The sequence below is a fragment of the Ahaetulla prasina genome, chromosome 5 (genome assembly GCF_028640845.1).
Source record: "Ahaetulla prasina isolate Xishuangbanna chromosome 5, ASM2864084v1, whole genome shotgun sequence".
NCBI lineage: Eukaryota > Metazoa > Chordata > Lepidosauria > Squamata > Colubridae > Ahaetulla > Ahaetulla prasina.
The window spans coordinates 38,807,120-38,828,656 of NC_080543.1; the positions used below are offsets into that span (position 1 = coordinate 38,807,120).

The 21,537-nt window shown below is 38.5% G+C and overlaps 1 protein-coding gene across 1 annotated transcript in view; it reads left to right on the forward strand.

The window, feature by feature from the left end:
• TMPRSS7 (transmembrane serine protease 7) overlaps positions 1 to 21,537 on the forward strand; it is a 36,992-nt gene that overhangs the window by 9,595 nt on the left and 5,860 nt on the right. The window contains exons 5-15 of the mRNA XM_058185206.1: positions 887 to 1,080; positions 4,135 to 4,173; positions 8,002 to 8,230; positions 9,144 to 9,274; positions 10,327 to 10,439; positions 14,921 to 15,024; positions 15,819 to 15,955; positions 17,158 to 17,265; positions 17,380 to 17,490; positions 18,532 to 18,648; positions 20,494 to 20,671. Coding sequence (XP_058041189.1) covers positions 887 to 1,080; positions 4,135 to 4,173; positions 8,002 to 8,230; positions 9,144 to 9,274; positions 10,327 to 10,439; positions 14,921 to 15,024; positions 15,819 to 15,955; positions 17,158 to 17,265; positions 17,380 to 17,490; positions 18,532 to 18,648; positions 20,494 to 20,671 — 1,461 coding nt within the window. The remainder of the gene's footprint in view (positions 1 to 886; positions 1,081 to 4,134; positions 4,174 to 8,001; positions 8,231 to 9,143; positions 9,275 to 10,326; positions 10,440 to 14,920; positions 15,025 to 15,818; positions 15,956 to 17,157; positions 17,266 to 17,379; positions 17,491 to 18,531; positions 18,649 to 20,493; positions 20,672 to 21,537) is intronic.

Genomic DNA, 21,537 nt, shown 5'->3' on the forward strand with positions numbered 1-21,537 from the left:
GTAATGGCGGTGGGAGGCTCCACCCACCTGCCCCAACATCATCACTGACAATCTGTGCATGCGCAGATGCACGCCATGCGCAAACCAAGCAAGTGTGCACATGCGTGCCTGTTGCAAACCGGTAGTAAAGGTAAGTGGAACCCACCCCTGGCTTTCACATTATAATAGCTGCAGAACTAAAAGACTTGGTTCATTCCATGGGAAGACATTGTAAGGCTGTAATTCATGCTAAAGGTTACTCAATTAAGTATTAACTGACATGATAATTTTTGTATATCTCATTTTTTCTACGTATTTTACTTTTCTTCTTTATACTGTAACTGCTATTCTAATAGCAAATCCTTCGTAAAAGTTATTGCATTACATTCTTGATTAAATTATATTTCCATTGATATATAATTTTATGGTACTACTCAAAAAAAAGTTATTAGCTGGTTTTAGAAAATGCACTTTTCCCAAAAGATTTCCACAATTTTGGCCACTACTATATAGTGGGACATTTCTCCTGTCCAGATTTAGCCCGGTACATGCATGCATCCTGAACATATCTAGCCAATTCCCAATTTCTATGAAATGATAAGAGAGCGGCCTCAAAGTTATATTTACAAATGGCAATTCACATAGCATGGAATATCTTGCCCATTGAGGTTTGTTGGGGCCTCATTTCGCTCCACATTCACAAGTTTTTTAAAACTATATTGTCCTGAGGATCATTCAGTCCAGAAGATGGACCAGGGCTGTGTTGGTGGATAATCTTTGTTAATTTAGTCAGTTAGTTTTAGTCCTTATTTTCTTTGTTTGGAAATTGCCCCAAGCCTTTAAAAATAGAACTATAAAAGCAACTGTATAACTCAAATAAATACAATTTGTTTTGTACTGATTTCAGCAATAACAACAATGGGGGACTTCTTGTCCATTTCTGGATTGTGTTTGTGGTACCACAGGCAAAAGGCCAAATATTTTGTGAAGACTGTGTTGCAGCTATTTTAAGAAATTCAATTCACACAAGCATCACCAATCGAACCTCAGTAGGGAGTCTTCAAGGCCTTGCAGTGGATATGGATTCCATTGTGCTCAGTGGTTGGTATTTCTAAATCAAGAATTCATATGTATTATTCATTGTATCTGAAGGCTTCCTTTTTCTGAGTGCACAACATTGTTATTCAAGGATTGATGGGAACACAAATTTGCATGGAAATCATAAATTCAGGAGAATAAAAATTTTAGCCTGCTTCTTAAGTTAAAATGATTATGAACGTTTATGGCTGTTATTCAAAACCGATCTGTTAAGTCTCCTAGATACTTAAACATGCGTAATTGAAGGCTCACTTTTGTTTCAAAAATATAGTAACGCTGAAAAATTCACTGCCAAATATTAGCTGCCAAATTTGAGAGCTTTTGAAGGTTGCAGACATGTAGCTGGTTTTGTATGTGCTGCCCATTTTTGTTCTGATGGAAAGAATTGCCCATTTTCCAGAGATGATAAATGAACAATTTTCGTATGCAAGAACAACTATTCTTCACAGTTATACAAGAATGCCCTTGCTGCAATATATATTCTTTATATTCAGCAACTTTTAAAAAACAATGTGTGTATTTTTCCTGTTTCCTGGGAATTTTAAAAATTACTAAGAAATATTTTCCAACTGTTATCTTAAAACTTATAAATGAGAAAAGAAAGACAAATGTATTTCAGAACAGAAATACAATAATTAATTATAGATTTCTTCAACATCAGTATTTCGAAAGATTTTAAAATAGATATTAAAGTTTCTAAGCAAATTGAAAATCATGTAGTAACTATCATAAATGAGCTTTCTTTGTCAACAATACATCAGTTCTTGAGAGAATAACTTTCTTAGTTGGTTCTGGGAACGGTATGTATGGACTATATCTTGATTTCAAGAAAACATTTTAAAATGTACTGTAACATTCTGATTATCAAACTAGTTAACTAGAAATCCTATCTCAGTGGGCCAGTGGAGAAATATCACAACATTGGTTCTGAGCCCTGTGATCTTTAATAATTAGCAAAACCAGGTTGCTTAATAAAATTAGGTACAGATAGTACCATAAACGTGGAAATAATTATGATTGCCTATAGAAATGGGCTAAAAACAAACAAATAGAATTTAACAAAGATAAATGCAAAGTGCTTCACTTTTGAAGAAGAAAGAAAGCAAAGACATTTTTAGAATGCACCAATACCATGGAGTATCAAGGGTAATGGTGGAATGGGTTAGCCATAGGTGAACGCAATGGGGGTGCCAAAAATGACAAAGAAGCTATTGGAAGTTGAGTTGTTGCTCTCTACATACCAATTAGTTCTTTGACAGTTAGTGGCATAGTGTGGCAACACAAAACGACAAGAGTTGGAATGGACCTTGCAGGTCCAACCCTCTGCTCAGGCAGAAAACATCTATACAATTTCAGAGAAATGATTGCCCAATCTCTTCTTAAAAACCTCCAGTATTGAGGCATCCACAACTTCTGGAAGCAAGTCGTTCCACTGGTTAATTGCTCTATCAGGAAATTTCCCCTTAGTTTTAGGTTGGTTCTCTCCTTGATTGTTTTCCATCCATTGCTTCTTGTCCTGACTTCAGGTGATTTGGAGAATAGTTTGACCCTTTCTTGTTTGTGGCAGCTCCTTCGATATTGGAATACTGCTCTCATGTCACCCCTAGTTCTTTTCATTAAACTAGACATACCCAGTTCCTGCAACTGTTCTTCATATCAGGGGTCTCCAACCTTGGCAACTTTAAGACTTGTGGACTTCAACTCCCAGAATTTCTTAGCCAGCTTTGCTGGCTGAGGAATTCTGGGAGTTGAAGTCCACAAGTCTTAAAGTTGCCAAGGTTGGAGACCTCTGCTTCATATGTTTTAGCCTCCAGAACTGGGATATGAAACAGTAATATGCTTTTGGTTTTAAATATGTTAGAAATGCTTTAGAAACTAAGTCCTACCAAGTTAGAACAATTAATCAGTGGAACAACTTGCCTGCAGAACAGGGATGAAATGCTCCCAGTTCGGACCGGATTGCGCGATCTGGTAGCAATAGGAGCAGGTAGTTCGGAGAACCAGTAGCAAAAATCCCTGCCCCCCCCCATTGCCCACGCCTCGCTGTTCCTCTTCTCTGTCCCTGAAGCGCTCGGTGGTGATATAGATGCAAACGGCCTTAAATGACTGATACAGCACTTCAAAGGGCCGCACTACAGCTGATCGGCGCTGTAGTCAGCTAGTAGACCGGTGCCTCTATTTTTAAAGAAGGTAGACCGGTGCCTGCCAAAAAAAGGCACTTGGTCGACCGGTGCCTCTCAGTAAAAGGCAATTGGTAGAGCGGGGCCTCTATTTTTAAAGAAGGTAGACCGGTACCTCCCAAGTTTTGTATACTTTATTATTTTTATTATTTATTATTATTGAGCATGCCCATACAGTCATCTGACCACCAAGCCACACCCACCAATTAAGCCACGCCCACTGAACCGGTAGGGAAAATTTTTAGATTTCACCCCTGCTACAGAAGTTGTAAATGCTCCAACACTGGAAATTTTTAAGAAAATGTTGGATAACCATTTGTCTGAAATGGTGTAGGGTTTCCTGCCTGGGCAGGGGGTTGGACTAGAAGACCTCCAACTCTGTTATACTACTACTACTACTACTACTACTACTACTACTACTACTACTATTATTATTATTATTATTATTATTATTATTATTATTATTATTATTATTATTATTATTATTATTATTGAAATTAAAGGAATGAAACACTGCTATGAAACTATCACAGAAAATAAGGCCAGGACCTGTTTTCCTTTGGTGCAAAATGCAGAATATGCTTTAGTGAGTATAAAAAACTGGAAATAAAATTCCAAATTAATTTGGAAAGAATAATCCTAATCCTAATATAAATTTGACAGTGAAATCAAACACAGAATTTATGGGCTTCTCTTTACTGAGTGAGTTCAAATGGCATCATACATTCTTATGTAATAGTACAAAATACATTTTCTTGGCTTCTCGGGTTCCAAATCTATAATATTATATACATAAAGTATGTATTGTCTACTGACTATTTATTGCCAACTTTGCTTAAATATAAGCATATTTATTAGGTTTTTTTCCCCAATGTAGTTGGGCTTCGATCGGATTACTCTTCAACAACAGGAACAGGTACAACAACAACAGAATAAGTATTGTTCTCAACCTCATTTTAACTGAAGAGTGTATATTACAATTACAATTGAAGTGATTTATTTACAAAAGCAATATTTTTTTTATGGCTTCTTTATTAACCTTTATATTTCTGTAATGCTTTTAATTGTTCAAAGTACTTTAAAAAGCACAATCCTTATAAAGATGCTGGAGATAAATGAGAATTAGGAAATGGTTCCATTTCCCAAGAGTAATTTTTTTTAAAAAAAAGATGTTTCTGTTTGATTTTTAAAAAAATAGTTTAGTTTATATCAGTGGTTCCCAACCAGTGTGCCGCGGCACTAAGGGGTGCCGTGAGATCTTTTGAGGGTGCCGGGAACTTTTGAGCTACGGAGATTTTAAATATCTATTTCCTTATAAGGGTGCCGGGAACTTTTGAAAGGCTTTCCAAGGGTGCCTCAAACAAGAAAAGGTTGTGCCTCAAACAAGAAAAGGTTGGGAACCACTGGTTTATATGTTAAACCAGGTTATATATAAGGAGACAATCAACAGAAACAGCAGTCTGAACAAGATATCAGTTCTCCACAGTATATCATTAAAGGTGTTCAATAATATAGAATATTTCTGTTTCCACCATTCTTGTTCTCCAAGATGCTTTTTCAACAGGCAGCTTGACTTTCTTGTTTTTCTTTGAAGATGTTTCACTTCTCAGCCAAGAAGCTTCTTCAGCTCTGATTGGATGGTGAGGAATGGAAGAATTTATATTTCTTGCAAACAGCTAGTCATTTGCATTATTTTAGAGCAGGGGTGTCAAACTGGCGGCCCGTGGGCCAGATGCGTCACATGCAGGCCATTCCCACCCCACCTTCGCGAAGGGAAAAAAATGTTGCGATACATCATGTGATGGCAACATGGAGCCCCGATTTGGACACCCACCCGTGTTTTAGAGAGTCATTGAAGCACTCTTTGCACGACTGAGGACACAGATAACCGTCCAAGTGGTCTCAACCAGTGGTGGGTTGTTACCAGTTTGGATCGGTTTGAGAACCGTTGGCAAAAATCTGGCCAAGTTTGGTAACGATGCCCAGCTGGCTACGCCCCCGAACCGGTTTCCTTGGCCAAAGAAGTTGTAAAAAAAAAAGATTTTAAAAGGCTCCTCTGGCGATCCCAGCTGAATTGCCTAATTACCAGAACCTTTAAAAAACATGTTTTCTATAAGCTCTTCAGCCAAAGAGCTTGTAGAAAAAATCCTTTTAAGAGGTTCTGGATTGCGATGAGGCAACTTCAGCTGGGATCATCAGCGGAGCCTTTTAAAATCTTTTTTTCCTCTGGGAATCCCAAATGAATTTTCTGATCATCACAGGCTTTTAAAATCACTTTTTTACAACCTCTTACAACAGTCCCCACCCCTGCCCACCCAATCATCCACTTCCCCACTTACCTAATTACTGCTCCTTTCGGGTTCATAAAGCCATGGCTTCTGCAGTCAGTTGCATCAGCTAGCAACTGAATCTGCCTGCCTGCAATCCATCTCCTCAGTGAGCAACTGAATCTGCCTGCCCCAATTGGGTAAGTAAACTATTACAAAATAGTTAATTGGTTTTTTTTAAAGGAGTTGGGTTTTTAGACAGCAATTAAAAGTTAAGGAAGTTTTAAATTTAGCTGCTTTTATCTAAAACAGGGGTCTCCAACCTTAGTACGTTTAAGGCTTGTGGACTTCAATTCCCAGAGTTCCTCAGCCAGCTTACCTGGAGACCCTGATCTAAAAAATACAAATAAAATAAAATAATAAAATAAAATATTTGTGCAGCTTTCTGAGATTTGGTGTGTTTCTGTAGTGCTTCACTCTAACTACACAAACAGACAAAATTTCACAAAGCTTTATATGGCATTTTGTGTGTGTGTGAGTCAGTTGTATTGTGTTGTGTTTTGTGTGTGTGTAAAGTGTGAAAGTTGGTTTTTGAGCTTTTTGTGGCTTTGTGAAGTTCCTGCTTGTTGCAGGGGCCATTTGGGTGAGGTGCAACTGCTTTTACATTGTGTGTGTCAGTTGTGTTGTGTTGTGGTGTGTGTGTGTGTAAAGTGTGAAAGTTAGTTTTTGAGCTTTTTGTAGCTGTGTGAGGTTCCTGCTTGTTGCAGGGGCCATTTTGGGTGAAGTGCAGCTGCTTTTACATTGTGTGAGAGTCAGTTGTGTTGTGTTGTGTTGGCGTAAAGTGTGAAAGTTGGTTTTTGGTACTTCTTATTGTTTTGTATACTTTGTTTATTATTTTTATTATTTATTGTTATTGGCCATGCCCACCCAGTCACATGACTGCCAAGCCACGCCCACAAAATAAGCCACACCCATAGAACCAGTAGTAAAAAATTTTAGAACCCACCCCTGATCTCAATAAATCTCTAAAAGAATGAAAATGACCAGCTGTCTACAAGGAACATAAATCCTTCCATTCCCCACCATCCAGTCAGAACTGAAGAAGCTTCTTGGTTGAGAAGCCAAATGTCTTCAAAGAAAAACAAGAAAGTCCAGTTGCCTCTTGAAAAAGCACCTTTAGGACAACCATGATCTGGATGACTGAGAATCTGCACAGAAACCCATTCCTGCTATTTAATCTACATGGAACTCACAGCTACAAGACTGCATGAGGCCAGAATACAGTTTATTTATTTAAATCAAGTGTCTTGATTTCCTTTTATGAGCCACGGTGGCGCAGTGGTTAGAGTGCAATAGTGCAGGCTACTTCTGCTGACTGCTGGTTGACCGCAATTTGGCAGTTCAAATCTCACCAGGCTCAAGGTTGACTCAGCCTTCCATCCTTCCGAGGTGGGTAAAATGAGGACCCAGATTGTTGGGGGCAATATGCTTAGAGACGGCTATAAAGCACTGTAAAGCGGTATATAAGTCTAAGTGCTATTGCTATTGCTATTATACTGAGGCAGAATATGCATGACAACTAGATGCTGAGCTTATCAATTGAAAGGTCAGCAGTTCAGTGGCTCGAATCCCTAGTGCCACGTAATGGGGTGAGCTCCCTTTACTTGTCCCAGCTTCTGCCAACCTAGCAGTTTGAAAGCACATAAAAATGCAAGTAGAAAAATAGGGACCACCTTCGGTGGGAAGGTAATAGTGTTCCGTGTGCCTTTGGCATTTAGTCATGCCGGCCACATGACCATGGAAACGTCTTCGGACAGCGCTGGCTCTTCAGCTTTGAAACGGAGATGAGCACTGCCCCCTAGAGTCGGGAATGACTAGCACATATGGGCAAGGGGAACCTTTACTACCACTGAAAAAGAATTCCATTGCTAAGCAAGGCAGTTATTAAGTGAGTCACATTTCATTTTATAACCTTTTTTTTTTACTATGGTTGTTAAGCGAATCACTGCAGTTGTTAAATTAATCATGCACTTAATAAGTGAATCCTGCTTCCTCCATTGACTTTGCTTGTGGAAAACTAAATGGAAAGATTGCAAATAACAAACATGTGACCTCAGAATACTTGTAATACAATATTCTGCCATCTTGATAATGTTGGCTATGTCGCACATTGACACTCATTCATATGAATATATTCTAATTATGTGTACCCCTTTCCTTTTCTTTCCGTTCCATTCTGCTCCTCTCTTCCTCCCCTTCCTCTTCTCAAAATCAAAATTGTAAATATCAAAAATGCTTCAATTATTTTTGCAATCAATCTGATCTTGTGATCAGCCGAACTTTTTTAAAGAAATGAAATTGTTACAAAACTGTTGTTTTTATCAGTGACATAAGAAATGCTATGTAAAATGTAGATCGTGCATAGTGTTTGTAGAGGAGCAATTGGTAAATGAAATGAGCTTGCACTATTTCTGCAGGTGGAAACTGCATCTATGATCTGCATGCAGATGGCTTGCATCGACATTTTCCATTGGACCTTTTGGAAACATCAGGAAGGATGATCTGTTATATTAAACTGATTGCATTGGTTGGCTACTTAATTCGCCTATCTATAGCATCCATTCGGATTGAAGCAGACAACTGTATTAGTGATTCATTAACCATTTATGACTCCCTAATGCCAATAAAGAGTAAGATATTATATCGGTAAGTAAGCTTTTCTAATAAGGATTTTTAAAAATATTGCTAAGATTTAAAAAAAATTCTAAAGATTTTAAATTAAATTTCACAATTTCTTCACTTTCATATGCTGTATTAATAAATAACTGCCTCCATTGCAATTAGGCTAAATGTTTTAAAATTCACAATGTATTGAAACAATAGTTGGCTCCATACAATACACCCAGATAACATACACACACACACAGTGTGTGTGTATGTGTGTGTGTGTGTATAAAAAAATAAACATACAATTTAAACAAACTGCAAGTTATCTAGGTTCATATATCATATCAGATGTAAGCCATGATTAAATAGCTAGGTTTATATAACACAATAAACCCATCAAACAAATCATATTATGGATAAATGACAAATAGAAATCATATATTTATATACTATTTTGAAGCATTCATTTTAAAAAGTTGGCAATCAGAAATATCCCAATATGAATTGTATAAAATATTTTTATGCATTATGTATTATGTTCTTGTTGTATGAGTGAAATTATTTATTTAATATATTTATTAGATTTTTTTACCCTGCCTTTATTACTCTGTAAGTAACTCAAGGCAGGGCACATACTTCCTTTCCTTCCTTGCCTGTAACAACAACCTTGTGAGGTGAATTGGGCTGAGAGAGTGATTTAGAAGCTCTTAAGTCACTGTCAAGTCAAGCATATCTATTATACAATATGTAATATTTTTTCCAACATATGTTGTTCAGAACTATAAGGATTTTATATTTGTTTTTATAAAAAATGTATTTTTTATCAATTAGCTCAATTAATTAACCAATTTATTAACCAACAAAGCAGGAGGTAGAATTCTAGGATAGGCATAAAAGATATCTAGTAATTTCTATAACATCTATATGCTTATAACAAATTGTTTTATTTCAGAATATGTGAACCTTCTAATTCATTGATATCTTTTGTTTCTACAAATAATATGATGTTAGTTATGCTGAAGTCCACACAAGTTAGGCAAATGAAGGAATTTCATGGCTACTTTGAGATGATTCCACAAGAAAGTGCGTATTTTGTCTTCTTTTAAAACAATAAATGTGAAAGTATGGTTAAATTATGTTCTATCTTTGAAAGTAGTGCATTATTCATGACAATTTATTTTATAATCTCTGGTGTATATTTGGTTTCTCTCAACCTTTTTCATGTGTTCGTTTCCTTCTTTTACTTTCAATAAATTTTTCTGCTTAAAACTTCAAGGTCTAACCCAGCTGTACGTTAACACCTATAACTCATCAGTGTTATGCTACATTATACCACTAGATGGAGGAGTTGTCATATATACCCAGCACCAGAGTAATTTATCTATTGACATCACTGAAAGCTGACCCATATCAGTTCAGATCAGATCTGGTTAGCATTTTAAAACAACATTACTAGAAAAAGCATGACTCGATAGAGAATACTGCGAACTGAACATAGAAATACTGAAACAGATCAAGTAAACTAACCGTGTCATAATAGAGAAAGAGTTTGAATGAAGAGTGTCTTGATCTTTAAACACTCTTTATTCAATTGCTTATTGGTAGCTTAATATCAATAAACTAATCCTACCATACTATCTTTAGCAATGGTGATTATCCAACTTAGCACAGGAAGTCAGATAACTTTGAGTATATTTTTTCTATTATACCATATTAGTCAATGACTCCTCCATAAGTCTTTTAATTTCTTTATTTTCCTTATTAACGATCACTTACCTTTTAAAAAAAATCTGTAGTAGGTATTTAGCAGCTTAAGTGATCTTTTTATTGTGCTTACAAAACTATGTCTTTTATATGCTTTTTCATCATTCAGGTAAAGGAAGTTCTTAGTTTTCAAGAGCATTTGTTTAAGATACCACATTGTATTCGGTCTCTCTTTATCCTTTTGGAACAACTAAGTGTTGTTTGTTGCTATGTTAATTCTCCTACTAGACTTTTTCCTGCTTTTATTATTTCCATCTTTGTCATGCTGAAATCTATGTGAAACAGTAGAGAATGTCTCTTCCTTTTTTGGCTGATTCTTGGTTTTCCAACTGTATATAAACAGGACCAACCACCCTTTTTTTTATTATTAGAATGTGGAAATACTGTATTGGCATTAGGAAGTTCCGGATTTGAAGGGCAAATCATAAGTCCCTATTATCCCAGCTATTACCCTCCAAAATGTATTTGCATGTGGACTTTTCAGGTAATTTTTAAATACCATCTTTAGAGGGCTTTCCCAACTACACTTCCTCATGTTTGGTGTCTGTTGGAAACAGGTCTCTCTGTCTTTTTAGCGAGATGAAATTGCAAGAGTCTGATCTCTTTGATCTCTGCACAAAGCTTTAATGTCTCTCCCACTCTGGGATTTTTTGGGGTCAAATAGCTGTAATGGGAGATGAAAGGTTTCCTTGTGAATGGTGGAAAGCTGCACCTGTTTTTTAATTCTGCCAGCCTAACTTCTCTCTTTAAGCGCTCAGAACTGGCAGATTAAATTAAGGCAACAAGTTTCTGCCTTAGTCTATTCTTAGGTTTAAAGTGTGTGTGCATATCGTGTTGGCTGAAAATCCGCCTGAACTTTTCAGCTATTCCTTCAATATATGGAATGACAAAGTTGCTTCATTTGTTGCTCTCTTCTTTGTCTGTTTTGGAGGGGCTCCTGTTGGCCCTTTTACTGATGAAGGCCCAGTGGGTATAGCCACAAGTTCTGAGGACTTTCTTAATGTTTTTTAGTTCATTTTCTTTTCTCTCTTTGCTGGTAGGTAAACATTCAGCCCACTCAGTGATGGGATTCAAATAATTTAACAACCGGTTCTCTGCCCTAATGATTTCTTCCAATAACCAGTTTGCCAAACTACTCAGAAAGTTAACAACCGGTTCTCCCGAAGTGGTGCGAACTGGCTGAATCCCACCACTGAGGCCACTCAAGGACACTGCTGTGCAGGGGTGGGCTTCAAAAATTTTAGCAAGGGGTTCTCTGCCCGGTTGCTGGGTGGGTGTGGCCATGGTGGGTGTGGCCTAGTCAGCCTCCTGTACCATGGTGGGAGAGGCATTTTTGCCCTCCCCAGGCTCTGGAGGCTTTCTTTGAGCCTCTGGGAGGGCGAAAATGGCCTCCCTAGGCTCCAGAGGCCCTCTGGAGGCTGGAAACAGGCCCTTTCTAGCTTTCCTGAACTTCCGGTAGACCTGTTTTTTGCCCTTCTCGAGCCTCTGTACTTATCTGTATCCAAAACAGGCCGCGTGGGGACTCCTGGGAGGGGCAGGGCGAGGCCAGCCAGGAATGGGATTTGGGGGTTCGCCGAACTGCACAGAATCTTAGCTAGAGGTTCTCCCAAACCCCTGCAAACTCCCAGGAACCCACCCCTGCTGTATGGATGAGACTCTGAAGAGAAATATCACCCAGCAGTCATACAAAAAAAGATTGTCGATTTCCTGCAACATCTACTGAAGGACAATGCCATTGACAAGCCACAATACTTGCAACATTGCAACACTGTCATTACGTATGTTGCAGGAATCTCTGAAAAGTTCAGGAGGATTTTCAACCAACACAACATACACACGCACTTTAAACCCCAAAATAAAATTCTCAGACACAAACTGTGCAATGTGGTTTATGCAGTACAATGCAGTGAGATATGTGCAGATCTCTACATTGGTGAAATAAAACAACCATTTCACAAACACAATATAAGAGAACGAACCCATTGGGCCTCTGGTGGCTCAGACTGCTAAGACAGTCTGTTATTAACTGCAGCTGCTTGCAATTACTGCAGGTTCAAGTCCCACCAGGCCCAAGGTTGACTCAGCCTTCTATCCTTTATAAGGTAGGTAAAATGAGGACCCAGATTGTTGGGGGCAATAAGTTGACTTTGTATATAATATACAAATGGATGAAGACTATTGCTTGACATAGTGTAAGCCGCCCTGAGTCTTCGGGGAAGGGCGAGATATAAATGCAAATTAAAAAAAAATTAGGACAAGATTTAGCACCTACATTTGAAAGACAATGGTCAATCTTCTGAAGATAGCAAAGTCCATATTCTGGACAGAGAGGACCACTGGTTTAAAAGAGCGATAAAAGAAGCCATTTACATTAAAATTGAACAGCCTTCTTTCAAGAGAGGGGAACCACCTATCTTTTGTTAATGACACAGTCCTTTCAGCAGTTCCAAGGAGATGCTCATTTGTACTCTGACTCTGGTGACCCTGAGGACACAGATAAACCCACTAAGGGGCTTCAATGACTCTCATAGAACTAATGACCCACTTTCAAAGTTTTAACACCCAGATGATTGCAAGGAATATAAATCCTTCCCCAGCATTCAGTGAGAACTGAGACTGTTCCTTGGGTGAGAAGTAAAATGACTTCAAGGGAAAAAAAGTCCAGTTGCCTTTGAAAAAGCAGGGACAACCAGAGTCTGTGGTGAGACCCCTCCTCAAGAAGCCCTCCCTGGATCCAGCTGTTTTATCGAACTATTGTCCGGTCTCCAACCTTCGTTTTGTGGCGAAGGTTGTTGAGAGTGTGGTAGCGCATCAGCTTCCTGAGTACCTGGATGAAACTGTCTATCTGGACCCGTTCCAGTCCGGCTTCCGGCCTAGGTACAGCACTGAAACGGCTTTGGTCGCATTGGTGGATGATCTCTGGAGGGCCTGGGACAGAGGCTGTTCTTCTGTCCTGGTCCTATTAGATCTTTCAGCGGCTTTTGATACCATCGACCATGGTATCTTGCTGTGGCGGCTGGAGGGGCTGGGAGTGGGAGGTACTGTTTTTCGGTGGTTCTCCTCCTTCCTCTCTGACCAGTTGCAGACGGTGTTGGCAGGGGGGCAGAGATCGACCGCGAGGTGCCTCTTATGTGGGGTGCCCCAGGGGTCGGTTCTCTTGCCTCTCCTGTTCAATATCTATATGAAGCCGCTGGGTGAGATCATCCGTGGTTTTGGGGTGCGGTGTCATCTGTACGCTGATGATACGCAGTTGTACATTTCCACCCCTAACCATCCCAGTGAAGTCGTTGAGGTGATGTCTCGTTGTCTGGAGGCCGTGCGGGTCTGGATGGGGAAAAACAGGCTCCGACTCAACCCCGCCAAGACTGAGTGGCTGTGGATGCCGGCGTCCTGGTATAATCAGCTGAGACCATCGCTGTCTGTGGGGAACGAGTCATTGGCCCCCACAGAGAAGGTCCGCAATCTGGGCGTCCTTTTGGATGCACGACTGTCGTTAGAAGAGCATTTGACGGCCGTCACCAGGAGAGCTTTTTATCAGGTCCGCCTGATATGCCAGTTGCGTCCCTTCTTACACCGGGATTCCTTGTGCACAGTCACTCACGCCCTCGTCACTTCCCGTCTGGACTACTGCAATGCTCTCTACATGGGGCCTCCCTTGAAGAGCACCCGAAGACTTCAATTAGTTCAGAATGCGGCTGTGCGGGTGATAGAGGGAGCGACTCGTTGCTCCCATATAACACCTCTCCTGCGCAGGCTGCACTGGCTTCCGGTGGTCTTTTGGGTGCAATTCAAGGTGTTAGTTACCACCTTTAAAGCACTCCATGGCATAGGTTACTTACAGGACTGCCTGCTGCTACCGGCGATCTCCCATTGACCAGTGCGCTCCCATAGGGAGGTTCTCCTTGGGGTGCCGTCGGCCAGTCAATGTCGGCTGGCGACACCCAGGGGGAGGGCCTTCTCTGTGGGGGCACCAACCCTCTGGAACACGCTACCACCAGATATCTGTCAACTCCCTGATCTTTGGACCTTTCGACGCGAGCTGAAAACATTTCTGTTTCACCGTGCAGGACTGGCCTAGTGGGGTTTTAATAAGGGGTTTTATTGGTTTTAAGTTCTTCAACCAACTCTAAATTTTCCTTTGTATTAATTGATTTTACTTTGACTGTAAACTGCCCTGAGTCCTTTGGGAGAAGGGCGGTATAGAAATCGAAACAACAACAACAACAACAACAACAACAACAACAACAACAACAATAATAACTACTATAACCTGAATGACTGAGAATCTCCATAGACATTGAGTGGCTCAAAGTCAACCAGTTGGCTTCATGCCAAAGGATAAACTAGAACTCATTATTTCCTGGATTCTATCCTGATGCCTCAATACTACACCACACTGGCTTTCTAAATTCTTTCACAGACATGTGGAAATAATATTGAACAATAAAAGTCTGGCAAAATATAAATGGAGATAGAACATTATTTCCCATTGGGACCTTTTGTTCCAAACATTTTACAGCTTACTTCTCACTCCCTATTAACTTTCCATTGCAGCCAATGCTAATACATATGTAAAATGATGTTATATATCTTCTAGTTTATCCCCATTTTATTTTTGTGACATATGAAATAAATTCTGATAAAAAGTATTAGAGGCAGGGGTGAAATTCAGCAGGTTCTGACAGGTTTTGGAGTGGAAATTTTGAGCAGTTCGGATAATCGGCAAATACCACCTCTGGCTGGCCCCAGAGTGGGATGGGAATGGAGATTTTGCAATACCCTTCCCCAGCCATGCCCACCAAGCCACACCACTCCCACCAAGCCACGCCCACAGAACCAGTAGTAAAAAAAAATTGAATGTCACCGCTGATTACAGGCCACTATTTCTACAAAGTAAAGTTGCCAGAAAATTGATTCCCTTTTGCAAAACAAACACCTTTCTTTCTCATTCTTTCTTAAAACCAGGCACCTCAGAACTTTGGTATTGCACTGATATTTCACAATTATATGATTAGTGAAAAAAGCATTAAAGGCTGTGAACATGGATGGTGGAAAATTAATGAGCTAATGTAAGTGTCCTCATATACTGTAAGTAGTTTAGTGGTGCAGGAATAAAAAGCAATGAAAAACTTTTCCTATGAAATAATATACATGAGCTTTTAATGTTACAGTTATAGTTTGGCAGATAGGGAAGGGTCAGTATAGTTATCCTTGTGTGATAATTTAGAAAGTTTTTTATTTTAATTAATGCAATGTACATTAGCATATTTTATCAATAATTCATAGACTTCAGGAGGCCTAAAGAATATAACTAAAGATGTGTGCATTTGTGTAGAGAAATTTAAATTAGTCTTATGAACCCTTAAAAGCATGTTCTACTGTACAACAAAGGAAACTATTGTATATTAAAACCAATAATTATTCTGATTTAATTATTTATCAAGCAAAGTATTGTTTGTCCCAATAGATAAGCTAAGTAAGAAATGTATAAAACACAAAAACACTTTGGGAAAGAATCCTAGGTGAAAGATAAGAATTTGATTCTTATTGTTTTTCTCATCCATACATTAAGACAGGAGGAAAATGACAGAAAGTGAGTGCAAACTTGGAGTGAAATAGAATCAAAAACTGTCTTCAGTTAGGGAAATACAGAAGAAAGTACTTAATGGTGATTGCAAAGGAGAATCATGGAAACCTTTAAGGAATAAAATAGAGCACTGCATAGAACAATCTACTGCTAGGCGAAGCTTTTTGTCATATAGACTTAGAAATGTGGTAATGCAAAATTATATTGTAACTATATTTTACTGTTCACCTCTTCACAAGAGATCATCTGCATAAGTTTATATAACCCATTTTGCAGGTATTGTGGCTACTACATTGATCATCAAACAATATTCCGTGTGGCAAACTTGGTGGTTAACATGGAATTTCAGTGCAGCTCCAAGCTTTCTGAACAGCCGTTTCTTGTGGAATATGGAAGTTACAATATCAGCCAGCGTAAGACTGACTGCAAAAATTATTCGAAACCCTTACTGGCATGCAGATGCTATATACAGCTATAAAGATAATATATTTTCTTAAATTCTATTCAATAGGCAGCATTTATAATTAAGGAAACTTGATATGATAGAGACAAAAGATGTGTAACTCTATACATGGCAGCAAATTATCATTTCAAAAATTAATCTACTAAAATTGGGATGATTTGATGATCAGCTGGAAGGTTTTGATTCATTCATGTTAGTTCCAATGGATGTATTGCAATTATAGCTGCACTCTAGATATTTTAGAAATATAGCACAGCACAAGAACTAAAACTGTAACATATAGTGGGTATAAAATCAAATTGCATGTTAATAATAAAAATATAGACAATTACTTTCATTTGAGATTATTATTAACTTGTATTTGTCTTTAATATCTTTTCATTGATATGTGGACAGATGAGCTGAGTAATGCTACTAGATGTTCTGAGTAATTGGGAAAGGAAATCCCACTGTTGCTCATTTTCATATGAAGGACCACAGTGAGGAAGAAGCATCTCTCAGTCTAAAATAGAGGATGACACATAGAAAAAAAATGATTTTCATGTCAGTCATGATCTTTTGCAGTACCCAAGTGACCCCACTTGAAAATGGCCGCCGTAATAATACAGAATTGGTTTTATGATTCTTTGAATCTCTATTGGTGTACCCATAGAAAGATATGTAGTTTATTACTGAGTTTAGATTACAGGGTAGAAATGGAGATCAGAAAGCTACAAAAAGAAGAAAACTGGAAACAGATATTACTCAGAGAGATATACTTGACCTACAAACATTTCTTGAATACATTGGGCTTCCCCATACCAAAATTCAAGTTCCATATAGCTTTTCTTAGAGTATATGTCATGAGGAAAGGTGAATTAGAAAAGAATCCTGAAAATAAGTTTCAGCTTCTACTACTACATTCTATTATCTCATTTTTACAGCAACTTCAAAGTAATATTACTACAACTTTATCAAAAGGAATATTTAGTAGGACAGTTGCCCCTTTGAAATTAACAACAGTAGTGCTAGAGTACTATTTAATCATGTTTATATTTGGGCTTATTTTCTTAAAGCTTCTGCTTGCTTTCTCATAACTTGAACTTTAATATGAGAACAGGAAGTTTATAGAAAGCCTGGAATCACAGTGTTTTCCCACCTTTTGCCTTTTAGCTTGTCCACTTGGGTCTTTTGAATGCCACAGTGGGTTATGTATCCAACAAATTCAGCTTTGTGATGGAATTGATGACTGCTTTGATGAAAGTGACGAACTGTTTTGTGGTTAAGTATCTGCAGTATGCAACAACTAAAATATAGTAATAATTCTAGTTGGCTGCTTTTTTTGGTATTGCTTATGCAAGTGATTTGTTGCTTATCTTCCTTTGTTTTTTTTAGACATACCCCCCAAAAATTGTAGTAGCAACTTCTTAACACAGCACCATTCTTTTATCTGCGATGGAATAAATAACTGTAAAGATGGTCAGGATGAATTACATTGCACAGAAAGTGAGTTTCATCCTACAAACAATTACCGTGTTTCCTCCCCAAAAAGACCCTGTGTTATATTTTTTTGAACCCTGAAATAAACGCTTAGCCTTATTTTCGGGGAGGTCTTATTATTTTGGGGCATGTGGAGCAAGACGGGGCTCCTTTTGCCATGTTACCTGATTGCCAGCTCTGTCTCCCTAACCCTAACCAGAGAAAATGGTGGGGACAGGCCATTTTTGGGGAAGGGTTATTTTCAGGGGGCAGCTTATTTTAGCGTATGCGCTCAAAAGTGATTGGGCTTATTATCAGGGGATATCTTATTTTCAGGAAAACAGGGTAAATATATCTCATTCTGCATCCTGTAGCAGATTAGAAATTAGATTTGTAGCCAAAGGTATCTATAATTGGGGGCAAGCAAAATGGCAGGCACAACTATAGACTGAAGACCCATTTTCTATGTTTATAGATATTGTATATATGTACAAATGATACACCTCTTTAGAAGACCTTGGTTCAAATCTTGTCTTTGGCTATTCCAAAGGTTCATTTTGGCAGGTTCATTTTGCTTAATCTTTACCATATCAATCTTATCCTGGTATACAAAAGTAATAGAGATTGCCTACCACTTTCTAAGAACTAAAGATGAGTTGTGCAAATGTTGGGAAAACCAGCAGGAAATATAAGAGCAGTAAAGTTGGAAGATTAAAAAAACATTCTAAAGAAAGGAAATGGAAATTATTCCTCTACTGATGCCAAGAAAACTATGTGGGCACTGCAGCATTTGGGGTTGTAGAAGGGGCATCTGTAATGGCAATCACTAGCTCCAAAATGAGGAATTCAGGGAATTGAAGTCCACACATTTCAAATTGCTGAGGTTGAGACATGCTTGCTCTGGAATATTCTTTCACAGATGGTGAAATGGTTTGTTTAGTTCATTTATATTTACATGTATACATTTATACCAAGAATGAGGGGTGTTTACAAAAAAAAAATCTTGAATGACTGTTCTGACTTCTAGACAACTGAGATTGTTTGAACATTACAGTTATTGCTTTTTAGGCATTCCCTGTACCAGCAATACTTTTAAATGCAACAATGGTATTTGCTTCAGGAAACAAAATGCGAGGTGTGATGGAACCTTGGACTGCCTTGATCGAAGTGACGAAAACAATTGTAGTAAGTATATTTGAAGGACATATATTATATTGATATAATATATATTCATTGCCCTTTTGATCTAGTTCTCATTGTTTTTCTAAAATAGAATCATCTATTACAATGTCCTTCCTGTCGAAGACTACTTCAGCTTCAGTTGCAACAATACATGAGCACACAATAGATTTAAGCTTAATATTAACTGCTCCAATCTTGATTGCAGAAAATATGACTTCAGTAACAGAGTTGCTAATGCTTGGTCTCTTCCCAAAATCCCCAAATCTTCAACCAAAAACTGTCTACTATTGACTTCACCCCATTCCTAAGAGGTCTGTAAGGGGCATGCATAAGAGCACAAGCGTGCCTACCGTTCCTGTCCTATTGTTTCCTTTCGTTATATCCAATTAATATAGATATTGCATACTCATATTTATATATATGCTTATATATTATATAGTTATTTCATGCTTACACTTATATATACTGTGTGACAAAATAAATAAAATAAATAAACAAACAAACACAATTTTTAAATATTGATTTCTAATAATCAGATTGGTAGGTTTGACTATTAAACAAAGTTTGGAATTGACTACTTTCCTTTTCAATTATTATTTCATTAAGATAAAACAGTTTTTAGCTTTCAACCTCCAAAGAATATTTAATAACTAAATAATGTATTTTGCAGGTCTGTATAGACAGTAATAGCACTAGGACAAAGATCATCTGGCCCATAATTAAAATTAATCAGATATGAAGATAATTTTCCTTTAGAAAATGGTTGCCTGTTCACGTAGTAATTTTCTATGCTTTCAAAGTATTCTAGGTGCATAAATTTACTTCCAGCTATATATACTAGAGCAGTGATTCTCAACATGAGCCATATGATCCCAAGGGAAGCATACAACATTTCAAAGAGACCACAGTTAGAGTGGGGTGTCCAACCTGGGCAACTTTAAGGCTTGTGGACTTCAACTCTCAGAATTGTCCAGCCAGATGAATTGAAATATACAAATCTTAAAAGTTGTCAATGCTGGATACCCCTGGTTTATATTAATTAACAGTACAGACAATAAAGTGACTTTTTTCCAGCTAATAATCAGCTAAAAGCAACAATGAGGGACATCACAATGATAAATGAGGTAGCGACAATCAGAAGGCAGCGACAAGCAAAAAAAGGCTGAGAATTCCTACATGAGAGTACCCAAATGAAACATAGCACATGTCTTTTGCTATTATAATATATTATAATGCGTTAATTAGCTAGGTAGCTGTCTTCTACAAGATCAAACCATTTTCTAAAGTGTGTAAATACTTTGCTAGGCAGTGGCTTTCTATAGAATTCCACCCCTCCCACCCCTGTCCAAATTACTAGTTTTTTAATACATGTTTTCTGGCTATGCTACATAGCTGAAATGTGGCTGGATAATGCTTAGAGTAGAAACCAATGAACAGTCCATGCATCAGGGTTTACAAGCTGAGGTTCCAGAACTACTTGCTAGCGTAAGATTTTGGAGCCCTTTTGAAACATGCAATTTTTAGTGAGACAAAGGAGGAATTATTAAACACATAGAGAGTAACAAATAATGTCAATTTAATTTTAACTGATTATAATTTGTAGGGGCTAGGACTTTTTGTCCTGGTACAAGGTACTTTCTTGTCCTTTTCCCATGCATCATAAACACTGGCAAAGATCAGCTCCTGCCATTAGCCTGAAAAATTGGATACTCTTCTGGATATAATGTGTGGCATTTCCCAAAACAAATAAGATAGCAATTAATTCAGTTTAAATAAGTAAATAAAACCAGTTGCTAGTGCGTTTTTGCTAGGCAAAAACCATGCTAAATTGTTACGTTCTTTCAAAAGGCTGTGGCAGTACTAGATACGGCAACACTCACAACCGGATTGTGGGGGGCTCTGAGACCCACGAAGGAGAATGGCCCTGGCAAGCCAGCTTGCATTTTGCTGGAGTTGCTTATTGTGGAGCCTCTGTGATATCAAAGGAGTGGCTTCTCTCTGCCGCCCATTGTTTTCAGGGGAACAGGTAAGTAGATAAAATTATTATAATTTAAAGATCTTTCTTTAATATCCTGTCACACGTGATCTCTTGTAGAGCACAATGGGTATATATGTTTTTCCCTTAATCTGCAACAATCAGTCATGCGATGCAATCATGACATTAAAGGTAAAAGTAAAGGTTCCCCTCGCACATATGTGCTAGTCATTCCCAACTCTAGGGGACAGTAATCATCTCCGTTTCAAAGCTGAAGAGCCAGCGCTGTCCAAAGACATCTCCATGGTCATGTGACCGGCATGACTAAATGCCAAAGGCGCACGGAACGCTGTTAACTTTCCACCAAAGGTGTTCCCTATTTTTCTACTTGCATTTTTTACGTGCTTTTGAACTGCTAAGTTGGCAGAAGCTGGGACAAGTAAAAGGAGCTCACCCTGTTATGCGACACTGGAATTTGTACCACTGAACTGCCGACCTTTTGATCGACAAGCTCAGCTTCTTAGCCACTGAACCACCGCATCCCTTCAAGACATTAAAAAGGTAAAGGTTTCCCTCGCACATATGTGCTAGTCGTTCCCGACTCTAGGGGGTGGTGCTCATCTCTGTTTCAAAGCCGAAGAGCCAGCGCTGCCCAAAGACATTTCCGTGGTCATGTGGCTGGCATACTAAACACCAAAGGCGCACAGAACGCTATTACCTTCCCACCAGAGGTGGTCTCTATTTTTCTACTTGCATTTTTTACGTGCTTTTGAACTGCTAGGTTGGCAGAAGCTGGGACAAGTAAAGGGAGCTCACCCCATTACGTGGCATTAGGGATTCGAGCCACTGAACTGCCGACCATTTGATAGACAAGCTCAGCATCTTAGCAACTGAGCCACCATGTCCCTGTTTCGTGA